Source organism: Acinonyx jubatus, chromosome D1 (genome assembly GCF_027475565.1).
Source record: "Acinonyx jubatus isolate Ajub_Pintada_27869175 chromosome D1, VMU_Ajub_asm_v1.0, whole genome shotgun sequence".
In the NCBI taxonomy this organism is placed as follows: Eukaryota; Metazoa; Chordata; class Mammalia; order Carnivora; family Felidae; genus Acinonyx; species Acinonyx jubatus.
Window position 1 is genome coordinate 16,359,548 of NC_069390.1, and position 12,080 is coordinate 16,371,627.

General features: G+C 45.2%; 1 protein-coding gene across 10 annotated transcripts in view; it reads right to left on the minus strand.

Moving 5' to 3' along the window:
• The window catches only part of ATG13 (autophagy related 13), a 53,334-nt gene that overhangs the window by 3,838 nt on the left and 37,416 nt on the right, over positions 1-12,080 (minus strand). For 3 of the 10 annotated variants that reach the window (XM_015075675.3, XM_015075674.3, XM_015075673.3), the window contains 11 exons: positions 11,136-11,176; positions 10,277-10,373; positions 9,834-9,932; positions 8,953-9,046; positions 5,316-5,414; positions 4,233-4,343; positions 3,684-3,820; positions 2,279-2,393; positions 1,646-1,723; positions 1,322-1,438; positions 635-763 (listed from right to left, as the gene is read on the minus strand). In XM_015075675.3, the coding sequence (XP_014931161.1) occupies positions 635-763; positions 1,322-1,438; positions 1,646-1,723; positions 2,279-2,393; positions 3,684-3,820; positions 4,233-4,343; positions 5,316-5,414; positions 8,953-9,046; positions 9,834-9,932; positions 10,277-10,373; positions 11,136-11,176 (1,117 nt within the window). The remainder of the gene's footprint in view (positions 1-634; positions 764-1,321; positions 1,439-1,645; positions 1,724-2,278; positions 2,394-3,683; positions 3,821-4,232; positions 4,344-5,315; positions 5,415-8,952; positions 9,047-9,833; positions 9,933-10,276; positions 10,374-11,135; positions 11,177-12,080) is intronic. The other 7 variants (XM_053203241.1, XM_015075678.3, XM_015075677.3 and 4 more) reach the window with 6 other exon arrangements.

Genomic DNA, 12,080 nt, shown 5'->3' on the forward strand with positions numbered 1-12,080 from the left:
TTCTTGCAACAAGACTAAGAGCCTCCAGCGACATCCCAGTGACTCAGTGGAGTCAGGCTCGGTGGAGGCATCAGGGGCCAGGGGTCTCCCTAGTCCACTGGCAACAGTGGCATAGGGCACCGAGGCATGCCTCTGCCCTTCGGACACAGGAAATACACAAAGCAGAGATGTGGTAATTACAGCCAGTATCAGGACATCTGGCTAAACACAAGAACCACTAGCTGAGTCAGGAAGGAGTTCACCAATACTCAGGACCTTGCGTTTCTTCTGCCTGACAAGCTGAACAGCCAAATGCAAGAGCTACTGGAGCCGCATGGCTTAGTGGCAGCAGCAAGCAGAAGACATCAGGCACCGAAAGGCAGGCATGTGTAAGTAATGCTGCGCATGCACAGAAGAGAAGGAAGTCAGCGCAAACAAGTTCAACATAATGACTGCCAGACACAATGCAAATCTCGAGTGTGATCAACAGAACATAATGATCTAAAGTGTCTCTTTCCTGTTACATAGAGGATGGGAGGTGTGGGAGTGGGGGGAGTAACACGAAGAAACTTCTAGGCTTTTGGAGCAGGAATGGCCATCAAAAGAGGAGAGGAGGTCAGAGGATGAGGTACGGCAGGGGAAGGAGTTTTCATACCAAGTCCTCAGCCATGGACTGTGCCCCGATATCTATGGAGAGGCTGCTCAGCTGAGGGGGATTTTGAAATTCACGATAGAAGGTCCCCAAATCCATCGGAAGAATGTCATCTTTAGAAAAAGCCGGTTTCTTCGAAAACAAGACAGACTCAGTTTAGCTTGTCTTAGATCACAAAGGAAACTCAGGGGAGAGAAGCTATGAATGACCCTCTTCCCTTCCAGTAATCATCAAAGAAACGGTTCCTCCAGGCTCATCTTTGGAAGAGGAATCGTTATACCCTTCTCTTCTGGGCAGCTGAAACCTACCTCTGGTGATAACACCCCTCCCCCCTGGGAAGGTTTATGTCCCCTTCCCTTAAATTCCTTTCCTTAGCAAAAGGCCATCTAATCAGGCAGGAATAGGACCTACAGGGATACGCCTGGCAAATCCCCATTTAGAGTTGAATTTCAACCAATAACATGGCACAAAATGCCTTCTTGTTCATGGACCTTCAAATGTGTCCCCAAGCAGGATATGAGGGCAGCTTCCCCATATGAACTGCACAGCCAAGTGCCCACCTGTCCCATCCCCACTGTCTATACCAGGCCATCTGATCCCTGTGAAGGATGTCCTGTCCAAGGGCCCTGGATGCTTCTAGGTTTATCTACCCTATGGCAGCAAAGGTCAAGAAAGGTGATGGTAACTTACGAAGTCGATCATAACAAAGTCATCGTGGGTATTGCCACTGCTACCCCCACTGGAGCCATCAGAGTGCAGGCTGCCCTGGAGAGGAGATTCAGTCTCTGGGGAATCTGGAGGATTCACCTGTTTCAGAATAAGGTGGAGGTAGGGGCTGGTTCCATGCACAGGTGCAAGTTGTTGTTAATAATCAAGGGTTTTGTAAGAGACCCAACAATGGCTGAAAATGTGTTAAGACCAAGAGCATGGCTGGCTGATGGTCTGTGGAGGAACAGTAACTCACCCAGGAAGATGATAAGCACAACACCATCTTACCATCAAAGGGGGACTCACCATGGGATCGGCATCCTCCAACTCCAAATTCTTGGGAGCAAACATGGCAAAGGGTATGTCCAAACTGGTCAGGGTCACCTGAAGAGACAGAAGCGTTACTGCCCATCCCTGCCCCAGCCTACAGGCTTCCTCAGAGGCAGCCAGAAGCCTGCACATTCAGTAGATTAGCACACCCACGCTGACCATGCTGATCTCAGGTTCCTTTCGGAGAACCCCAAATCTCCTCCGCCTCCCACCATACACCCACAGCACAAACAGGGGTAGGATTCCCCAAGACCCCGGGAAGCAACTTTGAAAGCCTGACCCACAGTGACTCAGTAACAACCAACGGTTGTGCACTGGCAGAGCTGGGGTGGAACTTCCTATTTTGAGTAAGGCTGAGGCACTGACACTTCAGTGCAATGTGTCTGTACCAAATGGTGCCTAGTCTCCTTCTCCTTTGGGAGGCTTAAAAGATCACAGAACAACAGCTCTGAACTTCTCCTGGAGGGGTGTCACAGGTTATTAACCCTCTTCACAAAAAATTCACACACACACACACACACAATTTTAGGGGTCACACAGACCCCAGGTTAAGAGCCCTGCCCGTAAGAGCTCAGACATTCTCACAGGTGGCAGTGTCAGAAAAATCACCTGGTTGATGGGCTTGTTGACAAAAGCCCCCACTTTTCGGACAAAGATGGTTTCCAAGACATCATGGGGGGAAGCCCGGCCCTCACTGCTGTTTGATACAGTTTCAGTATCCTCGCTGGAGAAGAAAGATAGTGTTGTTACTCTGGCACAGCAGAGCCTACTTGGCTCCCCATAAACCCACCGTCCAGCATAGGACTGGCCACTGGCCCACCAACATGGGAAATGGCAAGGAGCTCAAGGTGGGGAGGAGAACTGTGCAGTCTAAGCGGACTCTTGGACACCAGCCAGCAAGGAAGACCAGCACTGAGGAAAGGCCTGAGCTTTGATGACCAACATTAAGAACCCCTCACCTTACAGAGATAGGTTCCTCTATCTCTAGCTATCCCAGACATGCCCCAGGAGTCAAGGCTCAGAAAACTAGAGTGTAAAATGACTACCAGGATCTTCCTTTGATTATCTGACGGGGGGGAGGGATAAAAGGATGGAAGTTTGGGAAACCAGGAATGAAAGTATTTTTCCTGATGGTGGCACAAAAATATCTTCTCAAATAATTTCCCTCCCACTGCTCCACTGTGGGAATGAACAAAATTTTTTTTCTATTATCCCAAAGTTCATTTAGGATGCAGTGGGGCAATCCACATCATCATCTCTGGGGCCTTGTGGTCAAGGGAGGGCAGGGCAGGACAGCCTCATCTTCCCACGGGAGAGCTCGGAGTGTAGGAACAAGGAGCTCAGCTTGTGCCCAGCCATTTTGTGAGCTAAGTGCTCTTTGGCAAATTACTTAACCCTCTGAGATCCTCTCATCTTTGAAAGAGCAGGAACAGTGGTGATTTGTGCAGAGTGGGATTATGAAAACTTTCATGTTCTACCTAACCAATGTCTCCTTAATTTGAAATCTATAGAATTAATCACTTCTGTGATCAGAAAAGACAAACATTTTAAGAAAATTTTAATGAGGAAAGCAGTTATTTCTAAAGAATCTCCAGGAGATACTAACATAGCAGACAGAAAAAAAAAAAAAAATCAATCCTAACTACCACCATAGATACAGTATGGCCCCAAACGTCAGGATTATAGCAAACACCCTGCTCTGGTCCTCAGGAAACACTGAAGGTGGACCCCAAGGGAATAAATCTTGGGGTAAAATAAAAAACATATCTGAAAGGTCCCTTCAGTGGATGAAGGTGCTAAGAACTAGGCCCCTGTTGTTGGCTGTAACAGCAAACCCAGGGCAGCTTCCTTACATACCAGCTGCAATATGTTGAGAACTTTAAGAGTTCCACATTTGGGGCATAAATGTCAAGCCCGAGGCAATGGTGAAAGCTACTCTTTACTGACAACGGATAAGCACGTGTGTTGGGGGGATGGGCCCCTGCTGACCTGAGCAATCAACACATGAACCCACCTGCTGGAAGGTGTGGCAGCACAGCGGGCCCCATCAGAAGGGGTGTAGGTCGCCAATCTCTCCTGGTCGGCCTGAGCACCGTGTGCAGGCTGGTTGGGAGCGAGGGGTACCCCACCTTCCTTCCCAGGAACCATGAGCTTTGGGGGGGAAATGGAAAAATACAGCGAATAATGGCAGTGTCAGGCAGAAGGGGATCCAGTCCTAGCATCATGGTAACTGCTTTTGAGCTTTTCCACCACCAATGCTGCCACCAAGTGGGCGGGAAACCTTGGATCTGTGTCCTCTCTGGGACTCCGCTAAGGGGAGACATGCATGGTAAGGAGTACAGAGGAAAGGAAAGAGAGGGAGAAAACACTAGAAGCCCTTCTTTCCTTTTGGAACTCTCGGAGGCCCTTCATCTCGGAGTCACCTCTGGTCCTCTAAAGTTACAGACGAGCTTTGCTTCAGAGCACTTAGAATAACACTGGGGTCTCAAGAGGCCCCTCAACTGCCTCAGGGCAGGGGAGGTAGCACAGGAACCCCCAGGGTCTTCCCCATCTTGAAAAATACCTGGTGAGGGTGTGTGGCGTTTAAGCCAGCAGCAAACACTACTGGGTAAGCCAGGTCAGCTGATCCAACGCCCAGGGCAGCAGGCTGATAGGAAAGGCGAGAGCTTGAGAGCTAAGCAAGAGAAAAAACAAAGAGGGGCAGGGGAAAGGAGGAGGAAAAACGAGGCAATCCTAGAGTATGACTAATGATGAAGATCGTGGAGAAGTAAGGAATAGATCCCAGCCCACATCCTCACAGTGCAGGGGGCCTGACATAAGGGTTAAAGATAGACCAGGCCATCACTTTTTAGCTAAGAAAACAGACTTGTTTGCAGTGGGATTGAGATTCCCAGGCCTGCAGCCTTTCAAAGGCCTCAAATGAGTTCCCTGCTCCCTTTTCCCAGGGACTCAGCTGTTTAGTAGGTTTCCGGCCCAGCAGATTGTGGAATATGAGCCCAGGCAGAACCTGCAGCCAGTCATTGGTTTCTCCCAGGTCATTCTATTTTCTCCTTTGTCCTTGAGGTCCCTTTGAAACAGAAGGCATCTTCTCTAATCACACCCTCTATCACCCCTCGGAATGGGAGGGTTCCTATTTATATTGAAAAAGAAAGAATGACACTCTTGGATTGTTTATTTGGAAATAAGATATAAATAACTCCATGTATTTTTTACATCAATGGCAGAGGATGGGCAAATGAGAAATCCTATTTTGGGCTGCTGTGCTATGGCTGCGTCCTGTTAAGAATCAATTACCAAGCCTCAAATAACCCCCAGAACACTTGGGGACTTTTACATAACTATACCCTGTACTTTATTTATAATTTTTAAATAAAAAGATGCCGAGGCACCTGGGTGGCTCAGTCGGTTAAGCATCCGACGTTGGCTCAGGTCATGCTCTCATGATTTGTGAGTTCAGGCCCTGTGTCAGGCTCTGTGCTGACAGCTCAGAGCCTGGAGCCTGCTTCAGATTCTGTGTCTCCCTCTCTCTCTCTGTCCCTCCCCCGCTCGCGCTCACTCTCTCTGTCAAAAATAAATACACATTAAAAATTTTTTCAAATAAAAAGATGCCATCTGATTATATCCCCTTCTCCCAGTATGGACTCACTTGATGGGAAAAGGCCAGTCCTGCCATGGGGACCCTCAGAGTGTCCGTCACCACAGGAGTAGGGGTCTGAAAATGTGCCTTTGTGACAGTAAACACACACTGTGCACAGATACACACAGAGACAGGAGAAACAAAAAGAAAAAAGAAAAGGGACTTGAGAAAGAAGTGAAAAAAACTCCAGAAGGGGCGGCAGCAACAGGGGCTGAAATGCACACTGGAAGTCAGGAATGAAGTGGGGAGAAAGCTGCATGGATGCCTTCCTAAAAGGGCAGCCTGGAAGGGTCTGAAGAAGAGACATTTGTCCCAAGGGGCTCCACTGCATGCTTGTCTCCTTGATGGGCAGGTGGAAAACAAAGTTGAGTCAAGCTGGTTTGACTTGGCAAAACAGGGAAACCTGCATCAAGCATTAGTGTGTCCTTAGTCAAAAGCAGGTGGAAGGGTGTTAGAGTGGTCTCCAGCAGGAAGGGCCCAAGAGCAGGTGCAAGGCGTGCTGAGGATGAATGAAGATGTTGAGGTTACAATGCTAGACTGAAGGCCTTTTGCTGGGGACCCAGAATCTGCAGGGGCAGGTTGAAACAACTGACATTTGTTGGCTGGAACTTGAAGATGCTCAGGAACCCACCTGCATACTTTACTATACCATCCCAGACAGGATAAAGGGGTGTGTACAGGTGTAGGCGTGTGTGTGTGTGTGTGTGTGTGTGTGTGTGTGTGTGTGTGTTTTACAGCCCCAGATGGTGAAGGACAACTTGATGCAGTAAAAGCTGGAGCACTTTCAAAACTCTTAGATTTCAAAGCTAATTATGATTATTTCGGGTCTTGCTGTTCCATGTCTTACCAATTAGCTAGTCAGTGCTTAGAACTGGAGGTTGGACCTGAAATCACAGTAGCAGGTTCAGGGTCACAACTATTTCTTGACTCAACTCTGTGCCCACATGACACAATGGTCCTTATTTTGTGGGGAAAACAAACACCACATTAACATGCATTTACTGGACTCTAGCGAAAAGCTAGAAGTTGTTGAACAATGACGCAATTCCCTAGGCTAAATCAAGGAAGAAACCATTTCAACACTTACAGGAATGAGACCTGCTGGCAAAGGATTTTCTCTCTCTGTTCTACCATTAAGGTTCAAAATGAATACTGCTGCACCAAACCGTACCAGCCTTGACTAGAGGTACTCAGAAGGTAGTGACAGGGCTCACCCATGGGATGCTCAGTGTTGATAAGAACTTGGCATGATCTACTTTCAAACTGTGACAAGACACAACAGGCAACTGATACCATGAGAAAGATAGGCTCCTCTTACGTAGGTCAACCAACCGTGCAAACACGAGATCAGGAACTACTTAACTTCCCCTTACTTTTGGGGTCGGGTCAAATTTCCACTGTATCCAAGAAAGACAAACTGATTTGTTAAGACCCAACCTCACCATCTTATCTCCCAAGTCACAATTTCATTTACTGTTTATGAATTTATCACTTGTACAATAAAACTTCAATGAACACCAAACTTGACATATTCACATTTTGATTATCTAAAAAATAATCTACTTCCATTAATGTGCTCTAGTGGGCCTTCCCCTCTTTTGTGGTCTGTATTGCTCTATGTCAGTAAGTGTTCCAGAAGCTACCCTCTCCCAGAGCAAAGGTGACACTCATGCCTACATACATTTATGGGGGAGGGGGAAGGGAGTAACAGTTCTCACCCCCCCAAACTTAACTGTCTAGGCAGCTTTACAAGAACCTCCTTAGCTCTAAATTGGAACAGCAGAAATAGTAGTGACCCATGGATTTCATAATTTCCTTTACAAAAGGCATTAATCTAGCTTTTGTGTCTAACTTCTGCTTTTGAAACAGATCAGAACCATAATTTTAATCCAGTATCTCCTAAAAACTTAGAATGAAATAAATTTAAATATTTTCTTTCTTTTTTTTTTTTTTTTGAGAGAGAGAGAGAGAGGGCGAGCAGAGGAGGGGCAGGGGGAGGGACAGAATCTTAAGCAGGTTCCACACCTAGTGCTTCTAAATATTTTAATTAAAAAACACAGGGGGTCCCTGAGTGGCTCAGTCAGTTAAGCATCTGACTTCAGTTCAGGTCACTATCTCACGGTTTCTGAGTTCAAGCTTCACATCAGGCTATGTGCTGTCAGCACGGAGCCTACTTTGAATCCTCTGTCTCCCTCTCTCTGCCCCTCCCTGGCTCACATGCTCGCTTTCTCTCTCTCTCAAAAATAAATACACATTAAAAAAAGAATGGTTTCCAAAAAAACCCACAGAAAATAAAAATTTATGTATGGGTAGTGAATTAATTTGTTGGGCTTCCCAAATAAAATGGTGAAAGGCAGAGGTGCCTGGGTGGCTTAGTCAGTTGAGTGTCCAACTCTTGATTTCAGCTCAGGTCATGATCTCACGGTTGTGGGATCAAGCCATGCATGAGCACTCCATGCTCAGCATGGAGTCTGCTTGACATTTTCTTTCCCTCCCTCTGTACCTCTCCCCCACTTGTGTGCTCTCTCTCTAAAAAAACAAACAAACAAAAAAACCCCTGAAAATATCAATCAATAAAGTGTAAAATTAAAAAATAATCTGGGACTAATTCAGAGGAACAGAGAACTGAATTAGGTCTAGAAGTAAGTGTCTAACATGAGAGTCAGAGAGGAGAGGAGCGACAGAGACGAAGAGCAGGCAGACCAGCTAGTTGCAAAGCCATGAGGTGGGAGACGGATGAGTCGGGGTGGAAGGGAAGAAACACACCCTGAAGTTCAGTCATCGGGCAACAAACAACTTCTTGGCTGAAGCAGACTTGTATCACATACATTATACGATAAGGCCACACAGGCATGTCCACTTGGGAAGCTGGGAACACTGGAGCCTGTGTTTCACTGAAACTGGGTTTGACTCAAGTGGAAAAGTTAATGGTTAAAAATGTTCACAGAGGGGGCACCTGGGTGGCTCAGTCTGTTAAGTGTCCGACTCTTGATCTCGGCTCAAGTCATGATTTCACGGTTCGTGAGATCAGGCCCCACACTGGGCTCTGCACTGACATGGAAGAAAACCCTGCTTGGGATTCTCTTTCTTCCTCTCTCTCTGCCCCTCCACCATGCTCATGCTCTTTCTCTCAAAAAAATAAACATTTAACAACAACACCACAAATGTACAGATAAAGAATGCAGATAGCCAGAAATTTGTGTCAACTGTTGCAAAAACTGACCTGATGGCTTCTTACTGGCATTTTATGCTAAATAATTATTGGCTTTTTCTGTGCTCTTTCCATTATTAGGAACCATATTTACCACTTCAAAAGTGAACTGGCTACCAAATTAACAAGTGTAGGGTAGAATATCTCTCTGGTATTGGCGTGCATTTGGAATCCTGTGACTAATTTTCTAAGGAATTTTAAGATGTCTCCAGGAAAGTAAAGGTTACGTGTTATCTTGCGGGTTAAGAATGGTTATAGATTAGAAACACTAAAATCTTACCTGCTGGATAAGAAGGCTCTCCCTCACCTCGCAAAGTAATCCTCTAGAAACAATCACCACCACCACCAAAAGAGACTGTATCTAAATTCTGACACCATTTCATAAGGCCCATATATGTACCAACTACAGCTACCCCCGAACCTGTTTCCCCCTACCTGGGAAGGAGGGGAGGTGGAGAAAGAGGTGGTACACACTTCTTGAGAATCTTCCACAGAAGGATATGTTCCTCCAGTGTCCTCACCAGCAGTTCTATGACAGGGGGGAAATAAATCATGAATTTTATTGTGATGGCAGTTGATTGCGGAAAGGATACAAAGGGAGGTTAGATATGGATGCAATAGTGACAAGAACTGTTTCAGGCGGAGCTCACTCTGGCAAGAGAGACCATAATGTTGAGTCCTTGATAATTTCAAATATTTAGAGGTTGACCAAGCTTTTTATTTTTAACCCAAACACCTTACCTGACATATCATTTGAGAGTATTTTCTTAAGCCTGACCAGTGTGGGGCCAAAGAATTGTTAGCAACAGAGATGCAGTGAAACAAAAGTCTAGACTCAAAAGACAAACTTATCCAACTTCAAGAGTCCTTCACATAAAGGCAGTATCCTTCCTGATACACAACTGTTCAACCTCTATAGAATTCTGTTTTCTGGGATGTAGGCCTGAAGAATTTGATTCTAATGTATAACTGAACGGTGCCAATGATGACCAGGAAACCATTTAATTTGTGAAGGATATTCTGTTAATTACTGCCACTTTTGTAGTCTCTAAGGAAAATCAAATTGAAAGTCAAATCACTGCCATCAAAATCCAAAATGTCCAAGAATTTTTCTGAGATAGTCTGTATATTCCAAGTCTTGATGTGCCTTACAGGTAGCAGCAAGAAGGGAAGCTAACCGCTCCATTTCTCTCCATGCGGGGTTTCCATCGCTGCCTCTGCCCACTAATGAATGCTGATGAAGGTGCGCTATGTACCTGCAAGATGAATACTTCTCCCTAGCTGCAGTTTGGGAAAGTACCTTTCACATTCCTCACCTGTAATTGCAGGGGTGCATAGGTGAGGAGCTGGGATACGGACGGTCCACAAAGTGATCAATGATAATCCCCATGATAGGTGGGGTCCTCTCAAATTGCCTGTAATGCAATAAGGAGATCACAATATTTGTTAGAATGCCTTGCCAGCCCCCCTGAAGTTTTCAGAGGACCCCTCACCTTATAACTATAGGTAGGAACCATCAGAGCCTTACCTATTGTATCCCTAAATATAAACCACAACTCTACATTAGTGGCTCTGACACGCTCAGATTCTCCAATCTGGAACCTGGGCTCTCTCTTGATTTTATTCTTCAGAAGGGGACTGATTTTAGCAATGGCAAAGCTGAACTGTAGGCTTAGCCATGGAGTTTGGGGGAAAAACAAGCTTTAATATCTTTAACATCTTTGGAAGACTCCTTTGGGTTCCAAGGCTCTTTCCTCACCTGGTAGACATAAATGCCAAGTTAATTCTGTAAGCACAAGAAAGAGTGATGGTGCCCACAGGGGTGCCTACTGTCCCAACACGCACTGTCTGGAAACCTAGGAGAAGAAAGAAATAATTAGCTTTTCGCCAGAGAATACTGACACTGTCCCCAGTTTGTCTTTCCCTGAATCATTCAGCCTATCATACAATCTCTGGCATTATCTACTTAGTATCATGAGTGCAGCTGCCTCAATTTCTCATATATATTTTTTTCTTTTGATTTGTTGACCTAATATTGGAAGGGAAAACAGCATTCTATTAACAGATAAACCTACCTTCAAAGAGACAAAACAACTGTTTGTCCTGAAGTTTGAGCAAATCCTAACCAACCTGGCCCAAATATGTCATGTGCCCAGTGAGACAGTAAAGGGCCCTCAGGGTTTGTCACACAAACACCTTAGTTTACGTAGGTGCAGAAGTAACTGCACTTCTATTCATGTTCCCATCCAGAACTAAGTACAGAAAAGAGGTGGGGACTTGCAGGCAATACTTCCAACAAAGCTTTCTGGTTTTCTTGGTTTCATTCCCAGTTTTTCAAAATTGCTTATGCTCATCAGAAACATTTAACATGCTTATAGAAAATTAGGAAAACAGACAATAGCATAAAGAGTAAGAAAGAATACTGAGTTACTAGAACTTGGGGGAAAATCATTCATTCATTCCCTGACAACTCTTTGGACTACTTACATGTTTTTTCCTTACTCATATCACACATACTAAAATCACAAGCTACGTATTATTACAGGCAGCATCCAAACCCATCTCTGAAGTCAGGAGGGCTCTGAACACTACAAGTGTTTTTCACCCTTGATACATACCTTCTCCTAAACCATTCAGCTGAACTTCCCCAAAATATATCCTTAGGAAAGAAAGAAAAGGAAATGATTCTTTATTCTAAGGGCCTCTATAGCCCGAACACCTAGAAACAAAACAAACAGAACAAACCCTCCTTTTCTTATTTTCACGAACACCTCTCTTAATGGAGCAATAATATTACTGTTTCAATAAAGCTGCAGGCATAGGAATGTAAACGGAAAGAACTGGTTAAGAAATGAGAAAAATAGGGGCGCCTGGGTGTCTCAGTCAGTTAAGCATTTGACTTCAGCTCAGGTCATGATCTCACAGCTCCGCTCGTGGGTTCAAGCCCTGTGTTGGGCTCTGTGCTGACAGCTCAGAGCTTGGATCCTTCTTCAGATTCTCTGTCTCCGTCTCTCTCTGCCCCCTCTCCTGCTTGTGCTCTGTCTCTCTCTCAAAAATAAATAAATATTTAAAAAAAAGAAATGAGGAAAATAATAAATTGAGTCTGCAATTTCAGTTTCTTCTTCCTGTTCCTGCAATGTACTTTTTAAAAAATTTTAAAGTGTTGGGGCGCCTGGGTGGCTCAGTCGGTTGAGTGTCTGACTTCCACTAGGGTCATGATCTCACCGTTCGTGAGTTCGAGCCCCGCATCAGGCTCTGAGCTAAGCGCTCAGAGCCTGGAGCCTGCTTTGTATTCTGTGTCTCCCTCTCTCTCTGCTCCTCCCCTGCTCACACGCTGTCTCTCTCTCAAAAATAAATAAAGATTAAAAAAAAATTTTTTTTTAATTTTAAAGTGTTTATTTTATTTTTGAGAGAGTGACAGAGCATGAGCCGAGATCTCACTCACAGATGTGAGATCATGACCTGAGCTGAAGTCGGATGCTTAACCAACTGAGCCACCCAGGCTCCCTTCCTGCCATGTATTTTTAAAGTATAACTACTGGGAAATAAATACTATAGAAATA